Source organism: Trachurus trachurus (assembly GCF_905171665.1).
Source record: "Trachurus trachurus genome assembly, chromosome: 6".
In the NCBI taxonomy this organism is placed as follows: domain Eukaryota; kingdom Metazoa; phylum Chordata; class Actinopteri; order Carangiformes; family Carangidae; genus Trachurus; species Trachurus trachurus.
The window spans coordinates 25,861,158-25,882,245 of NC_139897.1; the positions used below are offsets into that span (position 1 = coordinate 25,861,158).

Sequence of the window (21,088 nt, forward strand, 5' to 3'; positions counted from 1 at the left end):
GGGTACATAAAACTGCCCCCAGATATAGGCCTCAGTCATCTAAAAATAAATACAATGTACAAAACATTTGCCCTAAAAACATTAGTGAGGAAACAAAACTACTTAAAGTACACAATGAAAGTATCTGCGTTTGGCACCATTTAAAAAAAAAAAAAGGTTTAAAGTGTAGAGTTCAGCAGGCTTGAAAAAATTCACACCTGCAAACTGGTCACCTTTTGGCTACAGTCACCTTTTTTATGTCAACCAAGGTAGTAGAAGTGAATGAAGAGGGTTTTAGTTTTGTAACTTGTCACCTTTTTCACTACTTCAGAGTTTGTAGGACCTGCAGGTCTTGTAGCCTGGACATGACGCAGTCCGTCTCACTAGCATTAATTCTCGGCCCGAAACTGGCCAGAAAAAGACAAAAAGAAGAAGCCGTCTTCATCGTAACCGCAGCAAACGACGACTATGTTTTAGCCAGTTTCTAGCTTGGCTACTTAAACTGTGCTTGCATTGATTAGCAGATAAACAAATGTAATAAGATATTGATAAAGTCTATGTGCTGGTCCTGTTGCTCAGGTAACCTCACTTCCAGCTAATTGGTCCTTAGCTCTAGCCCAGCAAGGAGTTGGTTTTTTTTGGCAGTTTTGAGAGCCAGGAGCCGCTGCTTCGGCGGTCCAAAAACAAAGAACTGGTGCCCAGTCAGACTCTGGCTCTGAACTAGCACTGGAACCAGCTTGGTGGAAAAAGGGGTGAAACCTTTTATTGAGCCATTCAACACTTCACACTGCGTTTCATTCGGACGGCCTGCAGTGTCCTGAATATTGTGTATTTATATGAGCCGGTGCAGCAGAGGCAGTGGCTTACAGCTGATCCCAGGGCGGTGTCACTTTTCATTCCACCTTTATTCTCCGACCATCATCCCTACAGGCTTCTCTCTTTTCCACATGGAGCTGGGCTGTTTATGACCATCAGCCTCACGATGAGACGTCCCCCCAGCTGGATGAAGTGAATGCTAGATGTCTGGACATGTCTGCAGGAGACTAGCAGGGACGGATCGAGCTGTAGAAAAGATTATTTCCCAGGTGCATTTTGTATGTTAGATTAACTGCTGTGTTGAGCAACAGAGAGCTGAGCAGATCAGAGAGTGTTAACGCAGTAGAAAGACAGAAAGTATCTGCTGCCAAGTGAAAAAAAGAAAGAAACAGGAACCGTAAATCTACACACAACAACCCCATTGTGACGAGATGAAAGGAGCGTTAAATCTGTTTTCATTTCATCTGCATGAGTTCATTCGACACATCAAAGAGTGCAAGAAGATGCCTGTACACTTTCAGAAGCTCCGTGACTGTATGTAATACAAGCGATGTAAAGATGTACCACAGAGACACCACCTGCACCAACTGCAGGTACAACGGCGAGCGGCTAAATGGCTAAAGATGTGATGATTAGTGTTGAATGGTATCCATAGCAACAACTATCAACGGCCTCTCCAGAAGAAGCAGATGGTAAACATGGGTCGTCGTGTTCCCAGGCTTTTAATTTAATTCATGTTTTCATTCATGTTGCACTTCCAGCTACAGCGACGAGAACTTCAAAGGAAACGCTCGTACGCGTCGTTTCGGTTTTCTGTTGGCTGGTTCTCCGCAGCGTCTCCAACAATCAAAGCTCTGAAAGCCTGAACAAAGTTGTTTTGTTGCCGGAGCTTTTATTCTTCAGGACAGCGGCGGCTTTTAACCGTGATTAAAACTGTAACATCTGAAGACGCTGCTCTGAGGTCAGGCTGCAAATGGGGGTTCACATTCACCCTCCCTCCCTCTACCTAAAGCAGTTGTAGATGGCAAACTCCCTCTGTGGCCCCGCTCTGGGTTTGTCACTGAGCTGCCAGTTTCATAACACACACAGTTATTTGATCTGTCGTCAATACTAAAATATTGATTGGTGCAGCTTCAAGTTCTAAGTGATTTTAAGGAGAGCAGAGTTTTGGTAAAAGAAATGTCACAGTCAACGGCCTCAGTTACTTGGTTTAGTAAGTTTATATCTAATTTTATGTTACTAATGACTGTGATTGAAGTGGTTTGAGAGAAAACTAGAAGTCTGCACCTCTGGTTTCAGACTTTGTCGCTCATTATGGGACATCTCAGCCAATCACAGGTCTTTTCAGAAAGAGAGATGGTTTCTATTGGCTGCTCTACTAATGCTGATATCTGAATGTGTTGAAGAGGTTGGTTGTGTTGGTAGATTTACCATGAGAGCAGGCGATGTGACTAGCTTTCGAATTTGCATAACCCCACCCCTACCTGGGACCGGTAGAAGGGGCGGGGCGGGGAGGGGCGGGGCAAGCAGTGGTTCATTTGCATTTAAAGGGACAGGCACTGAAACCAGCCGTTCTGAACAGGGCTGTTGTGAGAGGATGAAAAGACTGTGATGTTTGATCCTTGGGGTATTTTGACCAAAGCATGCCCCAGACATGTCTTAAGACACCTGGGAACTATTTTAATTTGTGGAAAAGGGGCATGATATGTCTCCTTTAACGTCCCCCTGGAAACATGTCTGTTGTGTTGCAACAATGAATTCGCAGCACGTTTTTTTTTTGTCTTTGCATGTGTTTTCTGTAGTTTGCAGTGCATTGAACTCTCAGGGCCACCGTAGAAATCACGCTTAAATCGCTATTAAATCAAATTTGATGTATTATACCACAATAAAAACAAAGAATGAGGAGTGTGATGTGTTTGCAGAGCACCGTGCTGTCCTGTATGTTCATCAGAATTAGAGCGTAGTCAGTGATATCCACGTTGAAGTGAGGCAGGTCGTCATACGTGAGGCTCTGAACTGGGCACCAGCTGGGATGAATTGAAAGCGGTGGAAGGATGGCATACAGTGTGTGTGTGTGTGTGTGAGTGTGTGTGTGTGTGTGTCGGCACAGAACAGAGCTTGTGTTCTCAGCTGGCACCAACACAGAGTTGTGCAGCTTGTGCAGCTCGGAGCTTTGATGTGCCAAATAGTTGATGCATTTGTTTCATGAAAATCAGAAATATTTCATCCTCGAAATTAAATTAAGCTTTTCTTTGTCTCAGTGAAATTACAGCTCAGAATATATGAGTAATATCTCTTTATATTAACTATTTCCCCACTTTTTTTTCCTTTCCTGAATCTGAGTCATAAACTAAATATTGAAAACACTGTTGCTCCTTCTTTGATAAGTTCTGCTTTTAAAATAACTAAAACAGCCCAGACAGGCCTGTGGCTTCATTCAATTACCTTTGTTAGTGCCTTTTCTAAAGCCACAGGGTGTCTCCGCTTTTCATGTCCTCTTGCAGGGCGCAATCAAGGCACCGAGGCCTAAACCGCCGTACAGCTGGTGGCAATTAATTGGATTCAGGAGCTCCAATAATCAGTGAGCTCACTCCTCTCTAAAGGAAGTCGACAATTATAATTAAAAAAGGTTACACGGGTTTTGATTAGTGAAATTGTCTGTGGTGCCGTCGCTTGAGCTTATGTGAATATGGATGACACAGTAAAGTATAAAGTGTCCAACGCTAAGGCATTAGTGGTGACCTACATCACAGCATGAGTGGTCATTATGAGGCTGTAAAGGCTCGTTCTTTGGCTCGTTTGGTTAAAAGAAAAGCTCATTAATTAACCATAATGTCACTGACAAAACACTCATGTTCTGTTTGAAGGAGGCCACTGTTTTGACAACTTTGAAACAATTAAATATTGATTAAATTAAAGGGATAGTTCAACATTTTGGCAAATTGGACGATTGCCATAATCCCTATAGTCATAGCAGTAGGTTCGTTACCTTTATTTGTCGGTGCAAGCTATTTTTAGAACGGCGGAGCAGAGCCGTGAGCTGCTCAGAGCTACGCTACAGAGGCTCATGGGATTTCTTGGTTTCCCTCATCAAGCTCATCAAATACACAATCCAACAATTCCAAAATGCTCTGGTGGACAAGTTGTGACCTGCACATTCACCACACTATGAGATAATAACAGAATGTTACAAGACAGAGTTGTTTTTGAGGCAAATGCAGAGACTGCTTGCTGAAAAACTGCCCCGACGGGAACACGCATCAGCAGTTTTGCATGAATTTACCCCAAAAACAACTCCGAGGGAAACCAAGAAATCCCATTAGCCTCCGTAGCGTAGCTCTGAGCGGGGGGCGACCGCCATTCCGAAGGACCGCCATTCCGACGGTCTGCCAGTCCGAAAATTCCCGAAGGTCCGTCATTTCGAACTTCCCGAGGGGCCGCCGTTCCGAATGTGTTTTATTTTGAAAATTGACCGGATTCTCTCGTGGTTTGACTTCCTGCCCGGCTTGACACGACGCGCCGCGGGGACAGCGCCCGGCCGGCCCCTCCCCCTCCCCCTCCGCCTCCAAAGTTTCACCCAGGTGCGAGTCTGATGCATTACATCCATGGTCTGATGCAGCCGCGGCACTCCTGCTGAAAATAAATGTCCTTGCTCTGTGCTTTGGTTAGGTTTAGGCAATGTAGAAAGGAGTTGGTTAAGTTTAGTAAAAAGGTTAGGTAGAGGCCAATAAAATCGCAGTTAATATGTATCTCCCCCGGGAGTCGAACCCTGATCCACCGCGTCAAAAGCAGATGCTCTGACCACTACGCTACCACCACAATTAGGCTTGTTTACTCCGTGCCGTAAACCATTCAAGATTTTTTCAGGTTCGTAATGGCACCCTTTCTTTCAGGTTCGTAATGGCACCCTTTTCCCATAAATAATTAAGGGTCGGCATTCCGACAAATTAAAGTAAACGTTCGGAGTGGCGGCCCTTCGGAATGGCACCCTGGAACCGCTCTGAGCAGCTCACGGCTCTGCTACGCCGTTCTAAAAATAGCTTGCACCGACAATTAAAGGTATAACGAACCTACTCCTAAAACTACAGGGATTATGGTAATGGCCAATTTGCCAAAATGTTGAACTATCCCTTTAAACTATTAAATTAGAATTGCAGGTATGAGTTATTAAAACAATGATTGTTCATCATCAAATGGCTAATGTACAACTTTCATATTCATCTGTTGTGTTTGACCAGTTTCTTAATTCTCCTCATCAATGAGTCTAATATAAGCCTGATTCATTTAGAGACGAAAACATTAGACATCTTACCCTCAGGGTAACTCAGGGCAAAGAGCAATGTTACCATGGTAACGCACAATGGCACCTCCTCCCTTTTCCTGCACTGTTAATTTTCTTTAAAAAGGCAAATTGTCTGTTTCACGGTAAAAGAAGCTGAGATAATTTTTGAATGTGGCTCCTTGGGTGGCCGTTTAAAAAATATATAATAATAATATAATAAAAACTATTTTAATTACCCAGATTTAATTGTACCACAGACCTGCGTTAAGATAGTCCAGAACTAAAACAGCTTTGTGCAGTGATCGATGTGATGATCTGACAACACAACACTGTAGATCATCTCATTTTAATCAACAATACGACACAAACACAAACGCTGTCGACCATCTGTTGCGGTCAAAAACATAAAAACAATAAAATCAGCTCAGGTTTTGAACGCAGCGACCGTGCACCGTGCACCAGGAGGTCGATCAGAGTCCGCTCCTCTCAGTCTGACAGTGGCAGTGATTGAAGGCTCTGATTGAAGGCCCGAGGACCGAGGCCGCCTCCTGCCTCTGAAGTGAATCACACTTAAAACCAACAAAGTGAACGGGCACACACTCAAACACACACACACGCAGACTCACGCACACATGGCTCCTGTTATTGATTTGGACTAAATCTCCTTTTGATGAGACCTTGTGTAAATCAACAACATGCTCCGGGGCTGCCTGATTACCCGGCTATACGCAGCAGAAAGCCTTATCGCTACTGAACCCCACAGAAGGTCACAGCTGAAAAAAGAAAAAGAAAAAGTCAAGTGCGCCAAGTATGAAAGTTAAATGTTCCTGCCAGCTCCACATGTTTAATTCAGCCCGTGTGTTATTGTGACAGGCACTCGCTCTCACACATGCAGACATACCATCACATTAGTCTCCTGTCAGGGACTAGGAGACTTCCCAAGCAGGAGCAAGAATTTATTCATTAACCTTTAGACGAGTGTGTGTGGTAGTGTGTGCAAACTCTACTCTTATGTTCAAAGGGTCGTCAGGTTTATACTTTGTTTAATCCTCAGCACCCGACGGCTCATGATTCATTTAACGCTGTCTTATTATAGTCACCGACCGTTCAGAAGTTCATGTAGAAATTATCATGATGGACAAAGTTTAGATGTTTTATCAGTTTCATAAGTGATCCCAGTGATTTGTTTTCATCTCAGCTGTGGTTACAGTGAAGACATTAACTCCTAGTAGCTGATCAGTTGCATAAGGGCTCAAGAAACTGTGATTTAACACTATTTTTATGGCTCCAATTCCTGCACTTACTTCCTGTTTTCACCTACCTCTGATTGTTTATTGATTTATTTGTGAGCAGGATTACGCAAAACTAATCAGCACCAAACTTTGTGCAGGTTTGTTTTAAAGGGATAGTTCAACATTTTTGGCAGATTGGCCCCATTGCCTTATCCCTATAGTCTTTAGAGTAGGTCCATTACCTTTTGTCGGTGCAAGCTATTTTTAGAACAGCGGAGCAGAGCTGCGAGATGCTCAGAGGTACGCTACCGAGGCTAATAGGATTTCTTGGTTTCCCTCATCAAACTCATCAAATACACAATCCAAACAACTCCAAAACGCCCTGGTGGACAAGTTGTGACCTGCACATTCACCACGCTATGAGATCATAACAGAACGTTACATGACGAAGCGAGACAGAGTTGTTTTCGAGGTAAATACAGAGACTGCTTGCTGAAAAACTGCTCCTGACGGGAACGCGCATCAGCTGTTTTGCATGAATTTACCTCTAAAACAACTCTGTCTTGTAACTTTCTGTTATTATCTCATAGCGTGGTGAATGTGCAGGTCACAACTTGTCCACCAGAGCGTTTTGGAGTTGTTGGATTGTGTATTTGATGGGTTTGATGAGGGAAACCAAGAAATCCCATTAGCCTCCATTGCGTAGCTCTGAGCAGCTCGCGGCTCTGCTCCGCCGTTCTAAAAATAGCTTGCACCAACACTTAAAGGTAACAAACCTACTGCTAAGACTATAGGGATTATGGCAATGGGCCAATTTGCCAAAATGTTGAACTATCCCTTTAAACTTGAGAGTAGATCTAGTTACATTTCAACATTTCTCTTATGAAGCCTAGTTTAGACCTTATGTTTAGCACTTGAAGAGAAATTAATTGAAGACCTGCTTCTGTAACCTATTTGAGGGCATGAAGTCTTCCCTCTGACAGGATGGAGGAACATGTCAGCTCACTAATTACTGAATTATTGTGCCTCATGTTTTCCTGCTCCCTCCCTCCCTGCCTGTTAAAAGTCTGCCTCATTTATTTTGTACGCGGCCTCAATTATCATCAGCAGTGAAAATACATTTCCCTGGAACACACGCCTGGCTCTGCAGTTTCTGCTGTTTGAGGAAACGTTTGTTGAACTCAAATCAAACGCGAAGGACATGCAAAAAAAACACCCACAAACCAGTCACAAATAATTTCATTTGAATTACTGGAACGAGCATGCGTCTCTCCACTCAAAACAAGTCGCACATTTTCACAGATATAATGGATTTTTTATAAATAAATCCATCGGTTTATAAATACCTGCAGAACCTGTTCTACAAAACAAAATCCCAGGATGTTTAAAGAATCATTAGGGCTGAACCAATATCGTATTGAATTATTCTAAATCCTTCCCCAGAGAGGAGGAGGTTATCTATCAGACACACTGTGGCCTTTAAGGCTTTAAAAGATGTGAGAGGTTTTGGAGGTGGAGCAGAACTGAATACAATCACTGAAATCAATGCAAAGCTACTGGTCTCCAGTGGAGGAAGGCTGATCAAGGCAAAATACAATCCTACAGCCGTGTGTCCAATCCTGCAGCAGAGCTCCACAGACTGTGATACAAGTGGCATGCGAAGCAAAGACTGTATCTGCCAATCTCCCACTCAGACATTTAAGCTTGGTACACACATGAAGATTTTCTAAATCTCAACAGATTTTTTTAATCTGTGAGAGACCACACACATGAAGATAAAGAATCACTGATTGAACAGTTTTGATCGTATTGTATGTGGTGTGCTGTGATATTCTCAATCCTTCCAGAAATCTTGCGTGATCAAATGTGATCTGATGTAGTACCCTGACTGACCTGTAGGAGGCAGTTAAACCAAAATAACCGTTAAACCAAACCAAGAAGAAGAAAGTTTGTTGATGGTCGCCATATTGGTTTGTTATGCTTCCGTGTTCTTCAGTCAACTCGCTTCTTAATTGACCATATTCACAGTGTCGCCATCTTTCCTTACATCATCACTCACCCCGAGTGATGATGTAAGGAAAGATGGCGACACAACCGGGTAAACAAACCGTTTAACTGCTGTGTCCCTGGCTGCAAGTCGTACAAACGTCAGGAGTCTGATAAACTGCTTTCCTTTCATCGCTTCCCAGTTGTTACACATTTAAGAAAGGCATGGGTTGTTAATGTCTAAAGGTACATCGGGCCATATTTCAAAGTAAAACGACATTTGGGTTAAACTGTCGGCATTAGCTGCAACTGCTAACGTTAACATTATGTGACGGCGTTGAAAATTCCTACCCCGAGTAACGACGTAAGCAAAGATGGCCACGCTGTGAATATCGCTCATTGGCTTCTTTCAATTCCAAGTCACAATCCACAGAGTCAGTGACTCAGGATTGCCAGCTTCCCCCACACATCGTGATCGTAAATATTGAACAGGTTTAACATTAACGATCGTCGGCCCCGACCATTTTCCAGTAGATCGTCAGGAGAAATTGACTCTTAACACACCTCACACCACAGGATAATTTTGTAGGATAATGTTTAGAGCCATCAGATACTGGGGCGTTCACTGCCCTTGGTCGGAAGTGGAGAAATGAGCCAGATTATCTTTATGTGTGTACCAGGCGTGAGGTAACCGTGAGCAGCTCAGATGTAATTCGTCTGACTGTGTCGAGCTTCTCTCTGTTAGTTTTTTCCAATGCTCAGGTAAACTATACAAGAGACAAGCGACCAATCCCCACAACAATGTTGATCATCACTCTCCAAAACAGCTCGGTGAAAGAAACACAAAGATGTCATCAAGCTAGTTTCCATTAGGGCTCCATTGAGGTGTTAAAGCCCATAAAGCGAACACGATGTTGAGAAGGCAGCTCATCTAAAGAGACCGTCTCTCCACCACCATTAAAAGTTGTTTTTGTCTCTTAAATCCAAGACAATAAAAAACGTAAGTATTTTTTACAGCAGCAAAATGGCCAGTACAAAGAAAAGAATCGGATAAATAATACATTATAATACAATATTTACAATAAGATATAAAAAATGCAGCGAATAGGGAATATGTACGGACGCCTGTGAAGCCCAAGTGATTTTTTATTCTATGTTCACTTATATAAACACACCTAAGAGACAAATAATGTGGATCTCGACATGGTTGGTTGTCAAATCCATGTCTTTAACAACCATAGGACTCGATCCGTAAAACAAGTCTACGCCACGCAGACTGAGGACGCCAAGCACAGTCTATAAAATGTCAAAACAAATTAAGTAATAAATACATCATGTTTCCAATATAGTGTTTAAATTCAGCACAACTGAAAAACAATAAGCTGAATTAGTTCATCAGAGTAAATTTGACAGTGTAGGACGCCCCAGGAAGGCAAAACCTCGTTAGAAACTGATCAAAACGGATTCGATTCTTATAATCTGTTCAGATAGTATTTAGGTTTCTTGCTGTATTTGGATTTTCATTATCAGAAACATGTTTGTATGTTTAGTTCAGCCTCACGTGTGGTTGTGTGCATGTAGGCGAGAAAGGTAGAAGGTCAGTGGCCAACTGCTTTCAGTGGAACGACAGGAGAGAGCTATGAATATCTCTGAACACACACACACATGTGCCCGATATATCAAGCGCACACACATGTACACACACATGTAGAGTCCATATAGGAGCAACTAGATACTGTATAAGCACACGGCTATCGTATAGAGCTCCTCTGTGCTTCCTGTTCGGTTGTTATTATTAACGCTATATGTCATTGTAATGGTAATAATCACTATATACCACAGTGTAACTTTGAACCTGCCGTCCTGACCTCTTTTATTGTTGATGTTTTTTTCCACCTGGGTGCAGCATCACCTCTGTGTTTACGAGCATTAGAGGTGATGGGTGGATACTGAGCTCTCTGTGCCTCTGAGGGAGGTTCATTATAGGTCCATCACACCTACACAGAAAATACCCTGCAATTAAAGTGCAGTAATTGTGCCAACATCACAGCTGAATGACTGATTCATTGGGACAGCGACTCTTATTATTGTTCCATCCTACATGTACATGTTTTTTTTCCATGTATGGACTGTGACTGACTGATGAAATCTCTTGCAAAGACATTAGGCAACACTGTGACGGGAAAAGTTCACTTTGGAAGATTTTGTTCATGACCGACTAGCTTCACCTAAGCTTCTGTGTTCGTATGCTAAAACTATAGAGTGAGCAGAGATGACATGACAACCATTTTACCTCCTTAACATCAGCATCATCATCAATAAGGGCACGAATGTAGCAGCTTAGAAACTGCTCTAACGGGCGCTCGTGAGCTTTGAGAGGTTTTGTACATTCACAAGAACTGGCAGAAAATAGAAATAGACCCGGCATCTGTTTGAGACTCGGCTTTTATTTGAGAATTGACGGTGCATATGATGGTCCAAGGTTTTTAAAATAACATTCACGGTCTCGGAGGGTGAGTGTACTTGCATATTCACTAAAATATGCGTTTAAAAATACATCACACTGTCTACAAGCTGTAAAGGGGTCTATTAGCTAGCAATTAGGAGAAGTCCAAAAGTGGGCGGGGCTACTGTCCATCAGAGCAGGAGGACGCCCAAGTATGGAAGTATGTAGGTCAGACTCACTCAGGCTCAGGGCTAATGCTTAATAAAAAGTAAACATCTGAATGTCTAAAAGATTATGCATCCTTGTACTACCTGTGTTAATATGTTTAAAGGGATACTTCACCCAAAATCGATAATTCACCACTTTTCTACGCACTGCCATGCCAAGGAAGGGTTCGGAAAACTTTCAGAGTCATAAAAACGCTTTTGGAGTTTGGATTTTCAAAACACACACTATGAAACTTCCAGATACCTCCATACTGCTCGTCTGTACTGACCCAAGTGTCCTGAAGCCGCGACATGAAAAAGTTGTTCGGAAAAAATGTATTTCATCTCTGTTTTTAGCCTTGTTGTAGTAGTAGTAGCTCCCAGTGGCTCTCTTGATGTTTGTGCGCATGCGGGAGATTTGCAGCATTGGCTGTATGATGTAAACACGGAAGAACATCTCGCAGCAAATCTCGCGCAGCCACTGGACACTACTACTACAACAAGGATAAAAATCAATGTACAGCGGTCCCTCCTCTGAGGAGTCGAGCACTGGGGGTAGTTCAATAAGCTGCAACAGCCAAGTCAGCAGTGGGTCAATAGACCGCAGCAGAGGTGAAAGGGCATTTGAGTGTGTGTGTGTGTGTGTGTGTGTGTGTGTGTGTGTGTGTGTGTGTGTGTGTGTGTGTGTGTGTGTGTGTGTGTGCGTGTGTGCGTGTGTGCGTGTGTGCGTGCGTGCGTGCGTGCGTGCGTGCGTGCGTGCGTGCGTGCGTGCGTGCGTGCGTGCGTGCGTGCGTGCGCGTGCGCGTGTGTGTGAGGAGGATGGAGATGAAGTCCTGGAAACTCTTTTACAGCGTCAAGTAGGTGTGTAGAGATAACACATGGAGAAATGAGGGAGGAGAGGGAAAGGACATATTAACTTTATTGGACTCATTGAAAAATATCACCAGAGGCCTGGAGATTTCTAAACTGAATATCCAATAATGTTACGTTGCCTGGCAACAATACTTTCAAAATGCAATCAGGGGTATAATGGAACGTAATCTGTTTCCCCCACCATTTAATCAATCCCTCATCTCGCAGCCCAAGAAATGAAAGTGCTTTGTATGTTTCAACTTTCTGTCAGAACATTGTTCCCATGACTATGAGTGGTATCAGGCTCCTCTGGTAAGAATATGAAACATCATGTTCCATTCAGAGGCCGCCATTATTGTCTGGGCACAAAAACTTGTGTTGTAATAATGTAATAGGTCCCAGCACGGCGCCGGCTACGAGTTAGAGCCGGAGAAGCTGCTGTAGATGAGGGAGGAAATTTTATTTTGTTCTGTTAGTGTGGGATAAAAGTTTCAGACCAGGAGCTGTTTATTACCAACTCAGTCTATTGTAGTTTAATACAAATGTTTGTTTACCATGGTGACCACTGTGCTACACTAATTATTTTGCACTGTGGACAGATGTGCTTTCCAGAGGCAGAACTTTTCATACAGCTTAGTGCAGTTAGATGAACTATGCAAGATTGTTCAACTTTGGAGTTATGGTGATGGTAAAATGACTTGTTTCAGGGAGAATGGAGGCTCTCTGCCTTCCACCCGGCGTCTCTTGGCTGAAAACCAACTTAGCAAGATCAGTGTCTCCGACCTGGAGTCCCAGATCTCGTCTCAGTGGCACTGCGACACAAACGCGCAATGTAACCCGTAATCTCTTGTTTATCACTGATAAGACTAGACAAATATACACGTTGTGACACGTTTATGATAAATAACGTTATCCACCGCTCCATGGATTCAGTTTTGTTGGAGGGCGGGGGGGGGGTTAGCAAAACAGCGAAAAAGTGACCAGACTTTTATAGTTGCCCTTTAAAGTGTTTCAAAAAAGCTGACAGTGAGATACAAAAACAAAGTTATTAATTAAAAATATTTTTAAAATAACAACAAATTACCGTAGCAAACAAAAACAGCATGAAAATTAATGACAAAAGAACAAATATAACAGAATAAAAAACAATAATAAAAGAATAGATAAAATACAATGAAACAGTTGAGAACATGATTAAAATAAAATTAAAATAAAATGGATGATGACTAAAAACTATATTTAATAACAACCCAGGCTTAAGAGGTTTACTGAATGCACTTTACACTCACACACTTCCATGTCTACCACGCACTTATCAGGCTTTTCACACGACCTTACCGACATTTACACTCTTTGATTTGTGATTGTTTGCTGAGAATATATTTTTATTGATTTATGTTAAATGAACCATTTATTTTGACCTTTATGAACGCGAATGCGCCCACTTTCACTGACGCACCGACATCGGCTGGAAGAGAGTGAGTGTGAACGTTTGGTTTCACAATGACGTAATGACTTGAACAGATGTTGTATTATATCACACAAGAAAAAACACAATGGAAAAGTTAAGTCATTAGTTAAGATGAAACAAAACCTGCACTAACAAAGAGTTTTCAAAGAGTAAAATAAGTTAAATATATCTCTAATAAGAGTTGTTTCGCCCTTTGATGCTATTTTACCTACACAACTTGAAAGGTTTTCTTTATTTTCTATCAGTGCTGTTTCTTAGCAACCCATTTACATATTACTAAAGTATTTCCCAACCAAGACAGGCCTCACGTGTAAGTAGTGTAACCCAGTTAAAGGGCAGTGACGGCTGTTGTTCTGCGTAGTGTGTGTGTGACGCAGAGAGACAAGTGCGAGTGTGTGTGGCCGCTGCTTCACTGGTCCTCGGAGCCGACCGTCATGAGCAGCTGCTGTCAGACAGGAAGTCTGGTGGTGGAGCTCGGACACTCACCAGAAGCACATTTATGAAGATTAATATGAAACATGAAATTTTCCACTGCACCTGCCTTGAAAGCACCGTCCTGCTTTTTAGTCCATGAGGTCATTCTGTCAAACAGACCTCGGTGTGTGGCCTGGTTCCTCTTAGTGTTGGTCTGATAAAATAATAGCAAGTGAAAACCAGAGCAGGCTACTCAAGGTGACGGGGAAATATCCAAACAGACCAGAAACTCACTCTGGAGTTAGAAAAACAATAAAACAATCAGTAAACTTGCAGCCACATGGTGGAACATTAAGACCCTGTTCAGACCTGATTTAAGATCGGTCTCAGGTGATCCAGTCAAAAGTGGACAAGTGTCAACCGGGGTCAACTTAAACTAAGACTAAAACTGACGATTTTTCCCCAAAAACTACAATGAACAATGCAAAACTAACAAAAACTAAACTGAATTGCAAATAACAGCTCAGTTTTAGTTTTCTTAGAGATGGATAAAGTTGCAGGAAGAAATCGCCACAACTGGGGCGGTGTTTAGTTCAGTTTGTAGAGCACCCACCCCATGTGTTGAGGCTATTTCCTGTCTCTCTCTCAACTGTCCTGTCCATTGAAGGCAAAAAAGCCACAACTCAATATGGGACGACTTGGAATACGACCCCACAGGTAGATAAGAGTGAATGTAACGTGATGAGGACTGATGGGAATATTTATGGGATCATGCAACTAAAAGGGAAAAATCCCGCAAATTTGGAAGTTCATCTTCAGACTTTCTCCTAAAACCTGAAAAACTAAAACTAATAAAAAACTAGTCAATTCTTCAAAAATAAAAACTAAACTAAAACTAAACTGAATTAAAAAAAAGAAAAAAAAAAAAAAGCAAACTGAAAAACTAAATAAAAATAAAAACTAATGAATTTTTTTTTAATTATAACAACCTTGCTGTCAACACACCCAGGACTCACTCTCTTTACAGTGTGAATGGAGAAGCGTCCTGACCTCACACTGAAGCACCAGCCACACTCCTGACGTTTTGAGACCACGACCTCATCAGGCTCGTTACGGCTTCATTAAGAACTGGAAATATTGAACGATTTCAAACGGATTAAACTTCCTCTTTTCTTCCTCTCACTCGCATTCACAACTGAGCACAACTGGCTGCTGACCTGTCTGTTTATTGGCTAGAAATGACACCACATAGCCGTTTGTTTGCCTAGAGAGCAGGGAAATGAAATCTGATGACTATTCATCAATTGAGATGCATGTAGTCATAGAGTCAACCACTTACGATCGAATCACTGAGGATATATCGTATTGCATCTTAATACCAATTTGTCAATTTGTTCTCCTCTGGTTTTGCAGAAATTCCCTGGAAGTTACAAGATGCATTTGCACTGTGCCTGGAAGCCCTGAGATTATCAGATGACATTGAATCAAAGGAGTTGTAAATCACCGCCCTCGCAGATTTATGGCCAAATGTTCTGGGACAAACGACAACGCTTGAACTACATACTGTCCTATTTGTAAAATTGCTTTGTGAGAGTGAGACAACTGGAAAAGATTTGTACAAAAAGCTTTTTCTAGAATCAGAAATATGAACAAAAAGAGGTTTAGTAGTTTGATTTTCAACTTTGAATTGAGCCAAGTCTACAACACACATATTTATGTAAATAAAGATCCTGGGCTGCAAGATAAACTAGGCTACATAAAACACTGACAGGTAAAATGGTTGGAGGCTAAATATTTAGGATTGGTCCAAGATAAAGGTTTTGCATCTTGTACTGATAGTTTCAAGCTCGGTCTGAAGTCAGAGGAAGAGTAAGAGCACACTTCCTGGACACAGGACGCAGTCGTTTAACTGCAGAACTGTTATCGATCAGAGTTGCCTTTATGGATTTTGCTGTCTTTGAGTAAGTGCTTCACCAGGAAGTAAAATTCTCCCAAATTACACCGGAGCTGACGGCTGAATGTCGGCGCTGCAGTCGCCGGGGGAGTTAAGGTGCAAAAAGCTCGGTTGAAGTCGGGGTCGGCAGAAAACTGACAAATTAAGAAAAGAAAAGAAAAACTCAACCATTATATCCACACACACAAACAGTAGCTACAGGGTCTTTGGCTACAGTTAGCACAGGGCTAAGTTAGCAACACAACCAACCACTGCAGCACATTTATGATGCAGGATGTTGACGTTAGCAGCCAGTTACTCCTGTCAAAAGTTCAAGCACCGAAAAGGGAGAATTTTCTTCCCTGTTTCCTGTTCTAAGTTGTTTATTGAGTTCTTTTGAAACTGTGATATGGACGCCAGTGGTTCCCCTTTAATTGTGTCTCATCTGTTGTCAACCACCAGTGACGAAAGTGACAGATAAAAAAAAGAGCTTCAGACCATCTTGTCTTTGCTCACAGGAGTTAAATTCTGCGTTTTAACACTGCAGCTCTTTGCTGTTCCGGCTTTGTCATATTATTATTATTTTTAATCTTTTGCTTTTAATCAACTGAGCAGACAAACTAGGCTACTTCCTGTTTACACCAGCTCCCATGTTTCCAGTGCACATGATAGCCCAGGTATGTGCATTCCCAGGTGTCCCTGAACCGATAGAAATCATTTCTGGTACAAAGATTAACTTATTCCGCCCTGCCCACTTTCAATTCTCGGCTACTTACGTATTTTGTCTTTTGACTTCTGGTTTAAAGAAAGAAACTTCTGGTAAACATTATCACTGTTTTTAACCTATCTACTTGTTTTTGTCTTTATCTTGTACAAAACTACAATAAAACATATTGAGTAGGGGGCTTCTCTTGATTGTCATCTTCTGTTTTGATGTTTCTCTAAGTAACAGAATAAACCCACTGGCTATATACGTTTTTTTTTCTTTTTTCCCAAAAACGCTGTTAAAATGTTAGCATGTAACGTTGGTGGCATCCATGTAAGTTAGCATGCTAACACGCTAACGCAGTTGCGGCAAACGGGAGCGTGCCTATGTTCCCACAGCCCTATGTTCCCTCAGCCCTATGTTCCCTCTGGACTCTCTCTACCTATCTGGCCTATCTAGCCTCTACCTGGTCTTTTTACTAAACTTAAAGCAGATATCAGCTTCACGGCCGTTTCGGCTAATGCTGCGTTCAAGGCAGGCTTTTGAAACCGTAAGTTACAGCTTCAAGTCACAACTACGACTTGGTAGCGTTCCAGGTAACCCGTAGCTCGTGTTTTTACCATCCTGTTGTCTGTGAAAGTTCCCTATAACGGCCACTCGTAACTTCCGACCCGTGAACTCGTACCAGATCGAACTGGTATGACTTCACAGGAAGGAAAAACACAAAGTACGAGTTTCTTTGAACGCACCATGAGTTAGCAGCCCCCGCCCTTGTCAGGCATCAATTGGTCCTCGTGCTACGTCACCACATTCATATTTAGCGACTTTACTAAGGGTAAACTTATCAATTATCGCATAATGTGGCGAGCCCACGTTAACTTGCAGATTGATTTAATGTAGTGGCCAACTTTTATTCACTCTCTGCAGCCTCCAGTAGCTAATAGGCTACTGCAGCGTCACCCACAACAACAGCACTTAATTCCACTCTGAAACGAAAATTAGATGACCAAATGATGTAGCTAATATGGCGGCACCCAGTTCTGGCATAATATAAGTTGATTGGACAGATTGTTTTTGTCTGAAAACACGCTAAAAATCAAATCATAGTCATGTGGACGCAGCCTCGAACTCCTCACAGATGTTACCACGGTCATGTCCATCTGAACACACACACACACACCTTTATGAATGACTTGGATTGGTGCGGAGCTGTAGCTTGAAAGACTGAAAACTATTTAGTACATTTTAGCGGATCAGAAGTTTCAGCTCTAGTGGAAAAACGGAGAGTGAAACCACTTGTTAGGGCGTCTCCACTGCATCCTCTTAGAGACAATTTAGAAATTGTTAAATCGACTAAACTTGAGAGCAACAGAGAGCACTCCTCTCTCTCTCTCGCCCATCAGCTCGGAAGAACAGTTGTTTGTTGTGGATCAAACCGTGTGTGTGTGTGTGTGTGTGTGTGTGTGTGTGTGTGTGTGTGTGTGTGTGTGTGCATCCAGAGCGGGCTAATACAAGAGGAAGTGGGTCACTGTTCCTCAGGGGAACCAATCTGGTAGCTTGAACTTCCTCTTCATCATACATGTTTAATGATGAATTGTAGCATGTTCAAAGGCAACAAAAAACAACAACATACATGTAAACACACACACACACACACAAAGTCAACGAGAGAAACAAATCCACCAACATGCACATGTGCACTTACGCATAAATATTGTCTATTAGCCCAAATATACAATGCATACATAGCATATTCTTTTATCTCTGAAACAACATACACACATTTCCATAGAATCACCTTTTATGGTAATAAAAGTCTAATTTTGATGCGTTCAGGAACCGTCACATGATGAATTTCTACAAATTTCATGAGGATTTTTGCAGTGAAATTTCTCCACCGTCCTAAATCACAAGATTTTACTGTGTGGTAGGTAGGCTACTGTGTTTTTTGACCTGTTCCTTTTCAGTAAACTCACTAAATTGCCTCCACTGCCAACACTGATGAAACTGCAGCCAACTGGGGAGTTTAAAATAAACCAGTGTAGAGCAGATCACTGGTCCTCTGTTATTTATCTCTGCCTTGTCAGGGAGAGAAGAAGCGGTGGAGAAGGGAAGGAAGGATGGGGTGGGGCTCTCTCTCTCTCTCTCTCTCTCTCTCTCTCTCTCTCTCTCTCTCTCTCTCTCTCTCTCTCTCTCTCTCTCTCCTCCAAGAGAAACCAAACCAACACACGTTCAGGATGCTGCTGGATGCTGCACTGTGTACACACACACACGCAGACGCTTCGTGAGTTTTGCCAGTGGAAGCAACAAGTGAACCCACTTTTCTTTCTTTTTTTCTTTTTTACTTGCACGATTAATCTGGCCACCACGCGGGACATAGAAAAATTACCTGTTAATGCACGCGCACACATGAAGGCTACGCAAGCACCGTACTAATGTAAACCATTAATCAATTAGGCTTTGTCAAACAATTAGTGGAATTATTTCAATTCAAAAAAACTTTATTGTCTATCACAAGGACAGAAATTTGTCATCAGTTTGGGCTCCAAACAGTTAGACATACAAACAGCAACGTAAAAACTCACATTAAAAAATCTCAGCTATAATTTTAATGTTATGTCGACATAACACGATTAAGAAATGTTATTTTTTTTAATTTATTTTTATATTTGATTATTGTTGGGAAAAGTTTAAAAGTGAAAACGAGCCGCATCACATAGAGATCAAAGTGCGCGCAGCGATTTCCTCAAAGTAAATTCACCTCATCGTAATAAACCAACATAGAGAGACACACAAACACACACACACTGACCTGAGTCGGTGTATCGCGGTCGGGCCAGGTCTCTGAAGTAGTAGATGAAGTCCAGACAGTTGTCGTCCTGCACTTCGCCGCGCGAGCACAGGTCCGACAGCAGCTCGAGCGCCTTTCGACAAATCTCATCCTCTCTGTCTGCAGGCATTGCCCTCCAGCATCCTTCTGACTGCCCGGCCACTCCGGATGATCCTCCGCCACCACTCACTCTCACTCTCTCACTCTCTCTGATACACACACACACACTCACTATCACACACACGCGCAGCTTCCACCAGCAGCTACACCCCTGGAAAGGTCCGACGCGCTCGATGCATCCGCGAAATCCACTGAGATCCGACAGCGCGTGGAGTTTGTGTGGATGTTTCGTGGAACAAGGTGCAAAAACTGAGAGGGAGAACTTTTTTTTTAGAGAAACATCTGCGTTTGCGTTGGTTTTTTTTGTTTTTTCAGCTGTGAAATCTCGACTCCAAAGCAGCAGCAGCGCGGCTCTCGCTCTTCTTCTTTTTCTTCTCCACCTCTTCTTTTTTCCTCCCCCTTCTCCTTTTCCTTCTTTTATCTTATCTTTTCTTTTCTTTTCTCTTCTTTCTCCCCCCTCTGCTGCTCTGAATCACTCCTCAGCCTCCGGGTCTCTGCAGCAGCAGCAGCAGCAGCTCCGTCAATGAATGACTGAATGCTCTCCTTTCACTGCGCTCTGTGTGTGTGTGTGGTTTCTTTTTTTTCTTTTTTTCTCAATGCACTGGTTATACAGGGAGACAGACAGGAAGTTCTGCCTCCATCAACACCCCCACCCCCCACTCACACCACCAGCAGCAGCAGCATCAGCATCAGCACCACCTGCTCTCCACAGAGGAGTCTTCTGAGGAGACGCCAGTGTTTCAGCCTCTTTACACAAAAAAAAACCCTGTGAAAATGTCATCGCTCCTCCTGCTTCCTCCCATTTTCCTGAGTGATGTCAGAGATGTGATTCCTCTCTCTCTCTCTGCAGGTGAACTCATGAGTAATGGAGTAGTGTCCCCTGTGCTGCAGCGGATGTTTAAACAGCGTTAGGGGCCCCAAACACCAGAGAGGCCCCATGTGCACGGCAGCACGAGCCTGACCTTTACTGATGGAAGTAATGAAGGGCGAGAGCGACGGATAAATGTCACGTTAAAGCCCTGCTGAAGGAGCTAATAAAGGCCTCTGTCTGTCTGCCTGTGTTTGTGGAGTATTAGGAGCTTTTATTAAGACCTTTAACTCGTCAACAAACAGCTTCAAGCTACGTAAAAATAACTTAGACGATGATATGAAGCTGTTAATATCCTCCACAGATACGCACAGGAGGAGGAGGAGGAGGCTGATGTCAAACACACCTGAGATCCCGGAGCGATCTGGACTGAAATCAACTGTTAATCGATTTTTAATAGAATTTCCCCTGTTATAACTTCCAGTTTTTGTTGATTATTTTCTGCTTTTTCATTATGAATCACCGTCAGCACAGTGATTAAAGGTCCAGTGTGTAACATTTGGCATTAGGTTTATTGGCAAAATCTGAATATACTAATATATTAGTAAGTGTTTGATCGCTACAAAATGAAATTAGTTTGATTTTTGTAGCCTCATAATTATTCTTTTATAGGGTCTTGCTTTAGAGAGTGTCGCCATCTTGTGCCGCCATGTTTGTACGGCAGCCCTAACTGAATATCCAGCCACAGAGTGCATTTCGCGAGTTTCATTCTTGCAAGTTTTGCGTGCATGAATAAACCAACAAGAACAAGGCGGAAGGAAAGAATAAGGAGGAAGAAACAGCAGCAATATAGCGTTATATGGTTTAGATCTTCACCTCATAGCGCCATGCTCCTGAAATACTCCCAGTCATGAAAGACGCCATTTTCAGTATATAGTAGGAGCATTTAAGGGTTTTTTTTCCACCCGCAATGAGTTGTAGTGACTCTAAAAATGCCAATAAGAAAT

At 42.5% G+C, this 21,088-nt stretch overlaps 1 protein-coding gene across 1 annotated transcript in view; it reads right to left on the reverse strand.

The window, feature by feature from the left end:
* Positions 1 to 19,298, reverse strand: part of syt9b (synaptotagmin IXb) — a gene marked incomplete at its 3' end in the record, with an annotated part of 47,753 nt that extends 28,455 nt beyond the window's left edge. The window contains exon 1 of the mRNA XM_083973835.1: positions 19,136 to 19,298. Coding sequence (XP_083829961.1) covers positions 19,136 to 19,283 — 148 coding nt within the window. The 5' untranslated portion in view covers positions 19,284 to 19,298. The remainder of the gene's footprint in view (positions 1 to 19,135) is intronic.
* Positions 19,299 to 21,088: the final 1,790 nt, after the last annotated feature.